The following is a 14,181-nucleotide window of genomic DNA, read 5'->3' as shown; positions in this document are numbered from 1 at the left end:
GAGTCTTCTGGAGTTTCAGACAAAGTAAATCAGACTGAATTGTGTTAAAATCACTGGAGAAATCAAAGAACATGATCCTCACAGTGCTGCCTGCTTTGTCCAGATGACAGTGGGACAATACCTCTGTAAATACCTCTCTATTTACAGAATAAAATAAACTACTTATGTACAAACTAATGTGAAAAACCAGAACTTTATGAGTTAAAACATCCACAATATCTCGTACACGTCTGTACTTGTTATGTAAACATGACAACTCAGAAAGAACAATGAACAGTAAACTCTAGGCTTAGGTCTTATTAAACCAGGTGTTTACAGGCACATTAAACTTATGGCAAGGTTTAAGATTAAGAACAGTAAAGAAAAGGAGGATTAGTTTTAAGATTTAAGAATGATGACTTTTTTTATCAAAGTATAGAAACCGGAACAGCACCATGTTTGCCCACCACATCAGCCGGATCTCCGGACACTTTACAAAACTTTCGCTTTACCCGTTGGTGTTTTCGACCATCAGGTCAGCTTGGGGGAAGAGTTCACTCAGTTTGTTAAGGATTGCCAACTCAGGAACCTCACAACCAGTAAAAAACTCCCATGTTTTGTTTACTGCGTCCCAAAAGACCTGTGATGAGGAAGCTTGGTTTGGAGACACGGCCCAGAGGAGGAGCTGATCCCAAAAGGCGGTTCTAGGCACAACCGGTCACCTTTGCTCCCCTGCATGTCTGCATCAGGACACTACAGGATTTCTCAAACATGCATGAATGAGTCAAAGCAAGACTGGACATGTATTTGATGGGAGGATAACATGATGTAAAGCTCAAAAATGTTGATTTTACATGATATTGTCTCTTTAATACTTGGTGGCAAAACCCTTGTTGGAGCACAGCAGTCAGATGTTTTGTGTAGTTGATGATGAGATTTGCAGACATGTCAGGAGGAATTTTGATCCACTCCTCTCTGCAGATCATCTCAGTCATTAAGATTTTGAGGCTGTCACTTGTCATCTCAGAGTTTCAGCTCTGTCCATAGGTTTTAGATGGGATTAATGTCTGGAGACTGGCTAGACCACTCCATGGCCTTAATGTGCTTCTTTCTGAGCCACTCCTTTGTTGTCTTGGCTGTGTGTTTTGGGTCAGTGTTCTCGAGATTGAGTTGGCAGACTCACTTGGTGTATTTCAACTCAAAGWAATGTGAAGTCTATCATCACTGCTACTGGAGCACTAGATTTAGCTCTGCCTGCATGACCATGAAACTTCAGTTGTACTGGATTCATTATGTGGGATTTATGGACCTTCATGACTTAGGAGAAATCTTTCTCATTCTTATTTCTCTACACTGCTTTGTTTTAGCCTGTTTTGTTCATAGCTGTTTCTGGTTCAGTTTTGGTTATTGACCCTTTGCACGTGACGTCACGCGCCTCAGAAGACCRCCCCYTTTTTCCATGTTGGATGGCRGAAACAGACATGCGTCCATAAGCTACTATTGAGCTAGAGGAGAATCAGGCAGTTGGTAGCCTAATATCGTTCTTTCCCCCCTGTTGATCTAGCTGTAAAAATGGTCTTCAGCTGCTGCGCAGTCGGCCGGTGGACCGGAGTTTCTCTCCGGTTTCGGACCGAGCAGTAATGGACTGAAGACGCTGCGCTGCTGGTTCTAAAATATTATAATCTCTCCGTCTGCCCACGCGCAGCACTCGTGTCATAGTGAAGATATAAACAACAGTGATAGCTGGAAATATAGTTGTTTTTACTCAATGTTGAATCGGTGTTGTAGTGAAAGGTCGGAGGAGGAGAACCTTTTATTATTTTTTTCCCACAGTGATGGAGTAAACACAAGTTGCGCATTCAGGTCATAAAATCAGACCAGCTGATCATCAAAGCTGTTCATCTTTTTAATTTAACTGGGAATGGATCATTTCAGCTAAATATCGAACAGAAAGAAGCGCAGCTCGGAGCGCTGTTGTACCCGGAGCTGTAACATGAAGAGACGCTACTAGCTTGTTAGCTTGCTAGCCTGCTAGCTGTCGTCGGCTCTAAAAACCATCCGTCCGTACAGATATGAACCAGTCACACAGAGTGGAGAAAGYACTGCTCAGAAAGATCTGATGAAGAAAATAAGTAAGAAAGCGTCTCTGACTGATTCATAAGGTCTGACGCTAACGTTAGTATATTCAGTCGCTTCTCAGGAAGCAGACGCTTAACGTAACACGAGCGTCAGACAGAGATCGCTTTGAAAAACATCTAGAATCATGTATGGAATCGGAAAATAAAAGTACGTTAGCATTAACAAGCAAGTCTTACCTTGGCCATTATGAGAACCTAACAAACACGTCCGGAGGGAGAAGATATGGGTCGTTTTCTAAGCTAGCTATGTCCAACTTCTGTAAATAACGCTGTTTGTGAGCCCCAACTAGGTGTGCGACTTCCACAGAAAAATTATCTAAACTTGAACAAGTAGAAATCATGGCAAAAATTAAAAAAACTTCAAAAAACAATCGCTGCCATTCAGTTCAATACACCGCTCTGTGCCTTCTGCCGTCCGACATGCCAGCATCACATGACATTGTCACGTGGGTGCAAAGGGTCAAAACTGCAATACGACATGAGACAGCAGGTCTCAGACATTGTGTCATTTCAGACATCTTTTTCCTCATAAACTGGCTAAAGAAGCAGCGGGCCATAAATTATAAACATTACTCCCACAGCACTCCCACAGCTCATAGATAAGTATAAAAACAAGATGGCTGGATTTTTTTCCCACTCAACCATCAGTGTTGTGCTGGGTGATGAGTTTGTAGAGGAAAAAAAGTTTTTTCCTCGTTGACAATGGTGATAGAAGAATGACGCATGTTCCCGCATTCAACAGGATCAAACCAGCTGCTCATCAAAGCAGTTCATCTTGCTAATTCAACAACCAGCTATAGAGAAAAGGTCATTTTTAACAAAATGACATGCAGAAGGAAGAGCTGCTCGGATCTYGCTCTGGTCCTGCTCTTCAGCGCTGCATTTCTCCTCATGAACAAAAATACCCACTAAGTTCTGACCAGTCACATGTTCTGAGCTGCAAGATCTGCGTCGCAGAGCTCTGGCTGGCAGCAGTAAACATAACTGTTATTCTGCATTCCATTTACATCGTATTCCAGGAACTGGAAAATGGTAGGGACGTCATTTCCCAACAAACCATTTGAAACTGCATTCCAGTTAGCCGACAGGCGATTGTATTGTTGCCGCTAACCTATAGCTACAACACTGCTATAATACAATGAAAAAAGAGAGTGTAGTGTCTAAGAGTGGGGGGGTTGTCTCAGGAATGCACAGATGTGAGGCCCCTTGAGCCTCCAGCTTCAGAGCTCGGCACATATCACCATATTAGGAAAGAAGAACGCTTGAGGTATACCTTGACAAGATTTATGTACATCTGTGGAAAATGTATAAAGAGCCATGTACGCCCCGCTCTTGGCCTTCGTTTCTCCATCTTTCTTACTTGGTGAATCATTTGGCTTGGAGGCCACTATTTGGTTTTTTTTAGGCTGTATCTCTTGAACTGCAAAAATAAAGGTTCTTGCTGTTCAAACCAGCCTTGTTTTCAGAGTCATTCTTCATCGAGCAAACAACAGTTCAACTTCAACCAGAAGACGTGGTTTTCTACACCTCAAGAGCTCAACTACGTGCGTTATGCAAATAAACATTGATTTTAACACGTTGAAAACACACTACTTGTACGAGTGATTAAACACGCACAAAAATATTAAGAAAGATAATTAACAGTAAAAGTTGCTGAGTTAACTTTCTAAGGCTGCGTGTAGCCGCCATCTTGAAATGAAACTGGGGGCAGTTTCATTTCTTCCACTATACGAGTGGAATATTACCACTGGAGGGGGCGTTCCAGTTTAAATCTGCCAATGGGAACAGGGAAATTACCACTTCACAGGACTACTGGAACGCAGCATTATCACCCAGAGATAACAGTGGGAGAGCAGACAGAAGTTAGGCAATTTTTTGTCACTCTGCAGGGGGCCAAGACATGCAACTTGATTTATAAACCAAGCTTTCTTCTACGGAAGGACAGCGATTCTTGGGACATTTACTCTAGAATGCTTTTACATCCTACTCTTCTGTTCTTTACAAACTGCATGAACTTAAAGATTTTAGTTATCGTCATGCTACTTCAGGATCATTTTACTGTTCCTTCTTTTCACAGCCACTGTTTTCTGTTACTGACCAGTGGCTGACACGAGATAACACTGGCATTCTCTTCATCAGTTTGACCTCTAGCAGCTAGAAACCACAGCTCACTCTGATGCAGCTAGTATTTTACTGGGCTCTAACCAATTTCACATCCAGATACTCCCTTCTGTTTGTTTTAGCAAGAAAAGAAACATTTAATCCAAAACTTAGCAATCCAAGACAGCAGTTTATCTTCACAAACACCCGTTATTATATGAGAAGTACTTCTAAGTTGAAACTGGCAAAGCATTTCTACAAAACAAAACACCCGAGTMACAGCAATTGCTTGAAATTCATCAGGAGTCCAATGTCTCACAGAGGCCRTGAAAATTTCAAAGTTAGCAGTTTAAATAAAGAATACAGAATCCCAGTCCATGTGATTACCATCATCTTGACTTGTCAACTTAGTATACAACTTAGAAGTACTTTCTGCTTAAAGAACACAACAGAAAACAGTCCTTACCAGTTAACCCCACACATTTGTTACATAATGCCCCCAGCGTCCCTGCAGAGGCACATATATGATCTTCACTGCAGTATATTCCTCAAACACTAGAAGGTTCAGCAGGATGCAAAAACAAACCGGTTGAATAATAGGAGGCCATGAACCAGCCGGGTGGGGAGAGGACAAGAGGGGGTGGTGCCTTCAAAAGGAAAAAGATCCACTCAGCACTTCTGACAGCAACAGACTTTGTCGAGGACAAAGAGCCAATCGTGAATCAGACAACCTGTTGCCATGATGCCTGGTCCTTACCAGTAAAAAAGGGTTTATAAAGATGCTTTGTATTGAACTGTCAAGTCTCTGCCTAAAACTGAATGATCTAAATTAAATGACAGAGTTTAAATATTACCTCATTAGATGGTAAATGGACTGTACTCATATAGTGCCTTTCTATCCATCCAGGACACTCAAAGCTCTTCACACTACAACCTGTGTCCTCATTTACCCATTCACACAGCACTCTATTAGGTCCCTACAAAACTAACATGTACAATCATCTATGGAGACTAATCAGTGCCAATCACATTCATACACTGATTGGACACACATCAGAGGCATTAAAGGGGCAATATCATCTAAAATCAACTTTTTTGAGTTTTATATCATGTTATAATGTTATACTCTCATAAAAACATGACCAAAGCCTTTCTCTGACTCATTCATGCATGTTTGAGAAATCCTGCAGTGTTTTTATGAAGTCATGCTGAGGAGCAAAACGACAGGTGGGGACAAGAAATGCCTTTTGGTACCAGAAACGCCCCTGGGACGTGTCTTTAAGCTGGGCTTCCTCATGGCAGAGCCCCCCCCCACACACACACACCTTGCCCATGACTCCTGCAGGCTCTCGGGTCAAAGTGAAAGTGAAACCTAACTGTCTGCTGAGCTCTCAACATTAGTTCTCACTCAGTGAAGCTCTTTTCAGATTAAAAATACCTTTGAGGAAATGTATTTTCAGATGCCAAGTGAACTGCATCATGGCAGTCCCCACCGCACTGAAATGGGCAAAACAAAAGTGGAATGTGGTTCTTAAAGAGACAGAGGCCAATTTCAAGGCCTTTAGGAAAGGAAGTGATGAGAAGATAAGTTTATTTTCTATTCAAACATAAAAACGGCATTTTAATAACAACTAAAGGTGACATAGATACTTTATTATGGTATAGTATTTAAATATATGCCTGAGAAACACATAATATTGGGCCTTTAAGGGTGGTGTCTTGCCCAAGGACACAACAACTGAGACAGCTGGACGGGGKATAGAACCGGCGACCTTCCGGTTCCAGGACAACTCCCCTAAACACTCTGCCACAACCGCTAGTTTTACAAAACCTATGGCAGTTTCTAAACTAATGTCATCTAATGATCAAAGGAGGCGGAGATATACTATACATATTTTGAACACATTATGTGCAATCTTGTGATATTACATAAACTTAAATGATGTGTTGGTGTAYGTTGTGAACAACTCTCAGCTATCAAAAACTCAGAAACACTCAACAGTTGAGCATTTGGAAAGGAAACACACGGCCGGAGAGGCAGTGAGCTGCAAGTACACCCAACGCTGCTTACAGATTCAATTAGGCCCGAGCAGYGAGAGTGCTGAGAAGGCCTATTGTTATTCAAATGTTTCTTCTTATTATTTCGTATTATGATTATTATACGATTCTTCTTCTTCTTCTTCTTAGGCCYGARCAGCRAGAGTGCTGTGAAGGCCTATTGTAATTGTAGTGTTTCTTATTAAAAGGCTCGAGCAGTGAAAGTGCTGCAAAGGCCTATTGTTACTCAAACGTTTCTTTTTCTCATTATTATTATTAGGCCCGAGCAGCGAGAGTGCTGCGAAGGTCTATTGTAATTGTAGTGTTTCTTATTATGATTGTAGTGATTCGTACAAGACCCTTTCAAGCCACCACTTGTGGTGATTAGTACACCTACACTTCTTCTTCTGACAAACTTTATTATAAGGAAATCCACGGGTTCTTCTGTTTAAGAAAACTAACAACTTCTCTGTGTAAATATGACACCACACAAATAAGTCAGACAATAAGTCAGTGAATTCAATTTCATCCATAAACGAGATCATTTATTTATAGAATCAAAATAAATCATTAATATACAACTTATTGTTAACAATCAAATTTTGTTGAGAGTTAAAACATCAACAACAGTATGAGTCCACACTAATTAACCGTCAATATGACAGCTCTGACAGAAACAGCAGAACTTCAGGTTTAAGGTCTTAATAAACCAGATTACTTACCTGCTTACTGAACCCAAACATCAAAACCATGTCTGGCTGGAAAGATGTAGTTGCAATGATGTCCGGGACTATCAACTGCCTCCCCAGATTGACAGGTAGCTGTCAATCCCTTGCTGTTAAGAGAAGGCCCCCCTGGGTCTTCCTACGAGGCTGGGGCTTCTCACCTGCCTTAACATAGGTAATGGTAGCCTTGGAGGGTTGTTGCTGCTGTTTATGCCAGTGCAGATGGTATCCGCTACTGCCCGCAGGACCTGGTCATGGCACCAGTGGTAACGACCATCTCCCAAGGCCTTTGAGCAACAGCTGAGGACGTGTTCTACAGATCCCCTTTACTGGCAGAGTTGGCAAGCAGTTGAGTCCACTAAACCTWAGGTAAACAGGTTGGTAGGGCTCGAAAAAATGTCATACAATGACTGGATTAGGAACTATAAGTGGTGTGGCTACACCTTCTATATATCTGCCCAGCTGATCAATTTGTCCAGGCCCCCTGTGTGGACATGCCCACCATCCTGCTGAAGCGAACTTCCTCCACCTCGGCAGGTACCTCCTCCTGAATCAGCCTTCGCTTCTCCTTTCCCCTAGCTCTGCTGTAGCTACATCTTGGATTGCTACCCAGCCCGGCCCGACCTAGCCTGGTAAAAACCAGACCCTGTCTTTACTTTGCTTCGTACGAGGGCCTGGACTTGCTGCATAGAGAAGCGATTCTTGCATGAGGCGTGGCCTCTGCTGAAGCGTGTATGTGTTGTCGCTGGGAAGGAGGCTAAGCTAAGAAGCTAACTGGAAATCGCGTGTGCTGTAAACAACCGTATCGAGAGGAGAAAAGTTCCGAGCCTAACGAGACGACAGTAAATGAGAGCTGCTGCTTTGTCAGAAAATTTTTATTTAATTTGGAAGCCTTATCAAAACAGACTGGCTTCATTCACTTCCTCCACTGCCGTATGCTAAAATAACTAGCAGACACTGCACAGAAAGTCAACGTTGTTCAAAAACCCGCCTTCTGTTTGCTGAGTGGCCCAGGTGAAATAAACTACAAGCAGACACTGCGCAGAAAATCGACGTTCTGGTCTCTGATTGGCCCAGCTAAAAATCTGCCAGCGAAATCCATCTCWATGGGAGAAGTTCCAAGTGGAGCAGTCAAGGGAAACTAAAATTGAGCGGAACTACGTAGGAAGGCAAGGGCCAGGCTAGGCCTGACCAGCAGCCACCGTGCATACTAGGCTGTTGTGTCGCAACCTTGCAACCGCTCGTTCTAGTGCTTCCTGAGCACGCCACTTCTGCCCTACTCTAACTTCTACTCCTGCACAGGAGACCTTGATGTCAGTAGAATCTCTGCAGAGTAGGACTTCTCTGGCCCGGGTGACCTTGAACTCCTCTGCTACGCTGGTGAATGGGAGCTGCAGCTTGGTGTTATGCCTGAAGAGTGCAATGTTGCTCAAACTCTGTGACAGTCCCAGCCAGCTGTGCAGGAACTTAATAATCTTCCTCTCAAAGCCCTCCATGTGGGTAATAGGGACTTCATAGACTAGCAGTGGCCAGAGGAGATGAGGTGTTGAGGTCATTGCTGATGCCTTGGCGTGCGGCAGCATCCTTCAGGTTACTTGTGAAGAACTTGCGTTACTTGTGAAGAACTTGCAGAGGCTTTTAACCAACTTTTCTGAGACTAATGGAATCTTAGATTCTTCCAGTGTAAAGCCAAACTGGTAAGCCACTTTTCCTTTCCTCAAGACTAAAGGTAGTCAAATCTCGGATTCAGGAAGAGCAGGTGTGGTTTTTGTAGTTGTGGAACACTAGACCAGTTCTATGCCCTCAACAGTGTCCTGGAGGGTGTATGGGACTTTGCCCAACCAGTCTACATGTGTTTTGTGGACTTAGAGAAAGTGTTAGTACGTTTCCCTCAGGGAGTCCTGTGGGGGGTACTCTGGGAGTATGGGGTACCAAGCCTTTTTGTACGGGCTGTTAGGTCCCTGTACAACCAGTGCCAGGGCATGGTCCACATTGCCGGAGTAGCCTAGTCAGACTCTTTTTCAGTGAGAGTTGGACTCCGCCAAGTTTGCCGTTGGTCACCAATTCTGTTCATAACTTTTATGGACAGAATTTCTAGGCGTTACAAAAGGTGTTGAGGGGATCCGTTTTGGTGAAAGGGATCGCATTTCTGCTTTTTGCGGATGATGTGGTCCTATTKGCTTCATCAGATTGTGATCTGCAACTCTCACTGGAGTGGTTCGCAGTCGAGTGAATGAAGATCAGTGCCTTTAAATCTGATAATTTTAATTTCCACAATGATGACATTTGAAAAATGTATACTAAAATCAGTATTAATGCAATGTTGGCAAATTCACCTATGTTGAGAAATATGACATGGAACTGACCTAGCATGTTCAACGTTGATTAGATTTGTAAATTCAAAACAAAATTCAATGATTATCCAACACAACCACCTGATGTTGATTCAACAGTGACTAGATGCCAAAATGCCAGCTGGGCCCAGATAGCAAAATATGAGTGAATCAACATTTAAATATGGTTAGGCATGATACTGAATCCATGTGGAAACTGGTTTTTGGTAGTCTTTTGAGGTTTTAAGGGGTTAGGACCCTTTTACCTGGTTTTTGGAAGTTTTGAGGGGTTTTCAGCTTTATTATGCCCCCTTTACCAGTTTTTTTGAGGTTTTCAGTTTTCCTAGACTGCATTTTCTGGTTTTTGGCAGTTTTGAGGGGTTTTCGGCCTTCCTAGACCCATTTTGTCTGGTTAAAGCCCGTTTTCAGTACTTTTTGCCCAATTTGAGTGGTTTCTAGCCCCCCACAAATGTTATTAATATGCACTGTCCCTGTGATGATAAAAAAATGTATAATGAATATGGGACTGTAGCCAACCAACGTGGACGCATGAAAAAAAAAATGCAACCCCAGGTTAAACAGCAAGGATGGTAAAAAAAATAATTCTGTTGAACAGAAATGTAAAAGAAGCAAAACCATCTTCAAAATGTGATATATTTTAGCAACAGAACACTTTTAATGTTGTTTGGGTTACAGTTTRCAGACATCATTTACAGACATGGAAATTTTAAAAGCAGCTGCTCGGAACAATGATCTGATGTTTGAAGTAATCAGAAGCGTCTTCCCTTAGAGGTGAACCAGTTTCTTTGCCTTTGCCTTCTTCACACCTTTCTTTTTAGGTTTTTTTTTTGGATCCACCATCTCTCCTTTAAATGAGGCATGACTTTTGCCTGACGTCTGCTGCTTTCCCCTGAACCTTCTTGGGGACTTCAACCCTCCTGGACCAGGTCCTTTCTCCTGTCCAGGACTGTTCCTGAAGGGTTTGTTTGGTTTTCTTGAGGTTCCTCTGTTGTCAGTTTTATTCTTCTGTTTCTCCTTCTTTACTGACCTCTTCACACGAATGGATCGACCTTGGAGCTTTGAGCCATCCAGCTCCAGTGCCAGCTGCACTGAGTCTGCGCTCTACACCAAACACAAATATCAATTAGTCTACAAGACCACGTCCAACCAGCTTCATGTTCCTCAGCTACAAAAACTATAAAAAGCTRATCTTCCACATTGAGGCCCATCACTTTCTGACTGGCCTGACAGAAACTGACTGAAATGCATGTTGACAAGCCCCACAGTTTGAGGGACGGATGAAACAAGACTGGAAACTTTGGTCACAAAGGGGTTTTTGATTATTATGTACAGTCATATGAAAAAGTTTGGGCACCCTTGTTAATTTTCCTGATTTACCTTTATAAATCATTGACAGTTTGGATTAAAAATATCAGTTAAATACATCATATAGGGGACAAACACAGTGATATTAGAGAAGTGGAATGAAGTTTACATGATTTACAGAAAGTGTGCAATAACTGGTTAAACAAAATTAGGCAGGTGCATTAATGTGGGCACTGTTGTCCTTTTATTGATTTCAAAACCTTTAGAACTAATTATTGGAACTCAAATTTGGTTTGATAAGTTCAGCGACCCTTGACCTCCATAAACAGGTGACTCCAGTTATGAGAAAGGGTATTTAAGGGGGCAATTGTAGGTTTTCCTCCTCTTTGCATCTTCTCTGAAGAGTGGCAGCATGGGAGTCTGAAAACAAGTTTCAAATGAKCTGAAAACAAAGATTGTTCAGCGTCATGGTTTAGGGGAAGGATACAGAAAGCTATCTCAGAGATTTCTTTCAGTCTCCACTGTGAGAAACATTGTGAGAAAATGTTAGACCACAGGCACAGTTCAAGTGTAGGCTCCAAGTGGCAGACCAAGACAAATCTGGAATAAACAGAAGTGAAGGATGTTGAGAAGAGTCAGAGTCAACCCACAGACCAACACCAAAGACCTACAACATCATCTTGCTGCTGATGGAGTCACTGTGCATCGTTCAACTATTCAGCWCACTTTACACAAGGAGATGCAGTATGGGAGGGTGATGCAGAGGAAGCCTTTTCTCCACCCACATCACAAACAGAGCTGCTTGAGGTATGCTAAAGCACATTTGGACAAGCCATCTTCATGTTGGAATAAGGTGCTGTGGACTGATGAAACTAAAATAGTTATTTGGGCAGAACAAGGGTCGTTCTGCTTGGAGGAAAAAGAACACAGCACTCCAAGAAAAACACCTGCTACCTACAGTAACATGTGGTGGTGGTTCCATCATGCTGTGGGGCTGTGTGACCAGTACAGTCTGGGAATCTTGTTAAATTTGAGGGACGCATGGATTCCAACCAATATCAGCAGATTCTGGAGACCAATGTCCAGGAATCAGTGACAAAGCTGAAGCTGCTGAAGCCGGGGCTGCATCTTCCAACAAGACAACCACCCTAAACGCTGCTCAAAATCTACTGAGGCCTTCATGCAGAGGAACAAGTAGAACGTTCTGGAATGGCCATCTCAGTCCCCARACCTGAATATTATTGAAAATCTGTGGTGTCACTTAAAGAGAGCTGTCCATGCTCAGAAACCATCAAACCTGAATGAACTAGAGATGTTTTATAAAGAAGAATGGTCTAAAATACCTTCAGACACAATCCAGACTCTCATTAGAAGCTGTAGGAAGTGTTTAGAGGCTGTTATTTCTGTGAAAGGAGGAACTAGTAAATATTGAGTTAAGTTTTTTTTATGGTGCCCAAATTTATGCACCTGCCTAATTCTGTTTAACCAATTATTGCACACTTTCTGTAAATCATATAAACTTCATTTCACTTCTCAAATATCACTGTGTTTGTCCCCTATATGATATATTTAACTGATATTTTTAATCCAAACAATCAATGATTTATAAAGGTAAATCAGGAAAATTAACAAGGTTGCCCAAACTTTTTCATAAGACTGTAAGTGTACCAACAAATTCATCTTATCTTACTTTTACTGTTTAAGAGAGTGCACTTGATGATGTCTCAGCTCTGCCAAGTCTGAGTTTGTTTCAGTCCAGGACTATGATCAGTAAATAGTTTTAAATGCGAAGAAAGTTCGAAAGGAAATAAAACCTCAAACAGGACGTAGCCAAATCCTTTGCCTAGTCCAGAGTTCTTGTCTCGCACCAATCGCACTGCCTCCACAGTTCCACACTCTTCAAAATGCTGTCGGAACACAGACTCTTTGATCTCTGCAAAGACACGACAGCTGAGCGTCGGATTTCCTGCACACAAAGATCCATGAGCTTCACACAAMAACTCACCAAACGGCAGATTCCCCACAAACACAGAACGCTTGTTGTCATGCTGCAAAACAACGAGAGGACATTAGAACCAAGGCCAACAGTTTCTGAGGCCAGATTGGACTCTGGTGTTCAGCAGCCTTACTGATGAGCTTTCAGTCACTCTGTCCACCCTGATGTGGAAGTCTTTCTCCACCTCCAAGCCATTGCTGTGAAGACAAATGGAATGAAGACTCTGGACAACTTTTAGGAGACAGAATTTTTAGGATAAAAATGGGGACATAAACTGGCAGCTTGATACAGAAGCTCCATAGTGTGTTGTTTTATTTCGTATAAGCTTTGCCCTCTAAGGCTATCGCTAATGGTATCCCTCCGCTCGCGGAGGGATACCATTAGCGATAGCCTTASAGGGCAGAGCTTACACTCCTAGAAGCTTGGGTTACAATACGTAACCATCGTTTTTTTATTCACTGCTCCTTTATTCTTCATTTCATCACATCAATCTAAAGCAAATCCACTTACTTCTGATAGTTTTTTTTTAAACCCTTTTCAGTGGTTGGAAATAGGATCTATGGTGTGGTGCTGGGTTTGCATACACACARCCCCACAAATACCAGCAGATACCAAAGGTAAAGAACCAAATCAAAGTTAATGTGAGGAAATGGATGTCTTGAAGCCTGGTTTTAGCCCTCATCACTGGGAGCGTAAAGTTCCTGGTCAGCAAGTTAGACATGATGTGGTTCCTTATGAGGACTCAGTGGTAGATGGTCGGGTTACAGACCAGTCAGTAGTTTATTTTATGTAGCAGTTTCAAAAATTAATGTCTAACTTTTAGATTACAAATATGTCTAAGCTAAAATACAAAGATCCATCATATATTAAACATCTTATTGTTCCATACTTTCCTAACAGAGCACTTCACTCTCAGACTGCAGGTTTACTTGTGGTTCCTGGAGTTTCTAAAAGTAGAATGGGAGGCAGAGCTTTCAGTTATCAAGCTCCTCTCTTGTGGAACCAACTTCCAGTTTCTGTCCGTGAGGCTGACACTCTGTCTACTTTTAAGATTAGACTGAACACTTTCCTTTTTGATACAGTCCTGATCAAAATTTAAAGATTAGTTGAAAAATGGCATGAATTCACATTTTGCACTGTTGGATCTTAGGAATGTTAATAGTAGAGCTTCAGAATATAAAAAGAAGAAATGGGAGTAAGACAAAAACATTTGAGTCAGCCTTTTATTGCAAGCAACCATTAAGCTKAAACAGGCTGTTCATCAGATGATCAAAGGTTTAAGACCACAGCATTAAAAGCCCAAATCTTCGCAAAAATGTGGATTCCACATTTATTTTCTGTCAGGTATCCACAGCGTCTTGACCTCCTGATGGCAAAGGCAAAACTATTTTCTCTCTTTGAACGTGGTCTGACTGTTAAGCTGCATAAGGTCTCTCACAGCGTGTCGTCGCTGCTGAGACTGGATGCAGTGACACAGTCATCTCAAACTTCTTAAAGGGATCCCCGATTAGTTGTAACATTAGACTTTATTTGATAAACATTTATTT

At 42.1% G+C, this 14,181-nt stretch overlaps 1 protein-coding gene and 1 long non-coding RNA gene across 2 annotated transcripts in view; both read right to left on the bottom strand.

Annotated features, from left to right (window-relative positions):
- Nucleotides 1–4,782, bottom strand: part of LOC106532407 (uncharacterized) — a 26,200-nt gene extending 21,418 nt beyond the window's left edge. Inside the window, exon 1 of the long non-coding RNA XR_001312068.1 lies at nucleotides 4,684–4,782. This is a non-coding gene — a long non-coding RNA (uncharacterized LOC106532407). The remainder of the gene's footprint in view (nucleotides 1–4,683) is intronic.
- A 5,182-nt stretch (nucleotides 4,783–9,964) lies between these two features.
- Nucleotides 9,965–14,181, bottom strand: part of rbm34 (RNA binding motif protein 34) — a gene marked incomplete at its 5' end in the record, with an annotated part of 17,946 nt that continues 13,729 nt past the window's right edge. Inside the window, 4 exon segments of the mRNA XM_014028450.1 lie at nucleotides 9,965–10,434; nucleotides 12,453–12,571; nucleotides 12,644–12,686; nucleotides 12,768–12,831. Coding sequence (XP_013883904.1) covers nucleotides 10,099–10,434; nucleotides 12,453–12,571; nucleotides 12,644–12,686; nucleotides 12,768–12,831 — 562 coding nt within the window.

This window comes from Austrofundulus limnaeus, unplaced genomic scaffold, assembly GCF_001266775.1.
Source record: "Austrofundulus limnaeus strain Quisiro unplaced genomic scaffold, Austrofundulus_limnaeus-1.0 Scaffold764, whole genome shotgun sequence".
NCBI classification, from domain to species: Eukaryota; Metazoa; Chordata; class Actinopteri; order Cyprinodontiformes; family Rivulidae; genus Austrofundulus; species Austrofundulus limnaeus.
The sequence above is the reverse complement of the archived record's forward strand: the minus strand, read 5'-3'. Positions and strand labels throughout refer to the sequence as shown.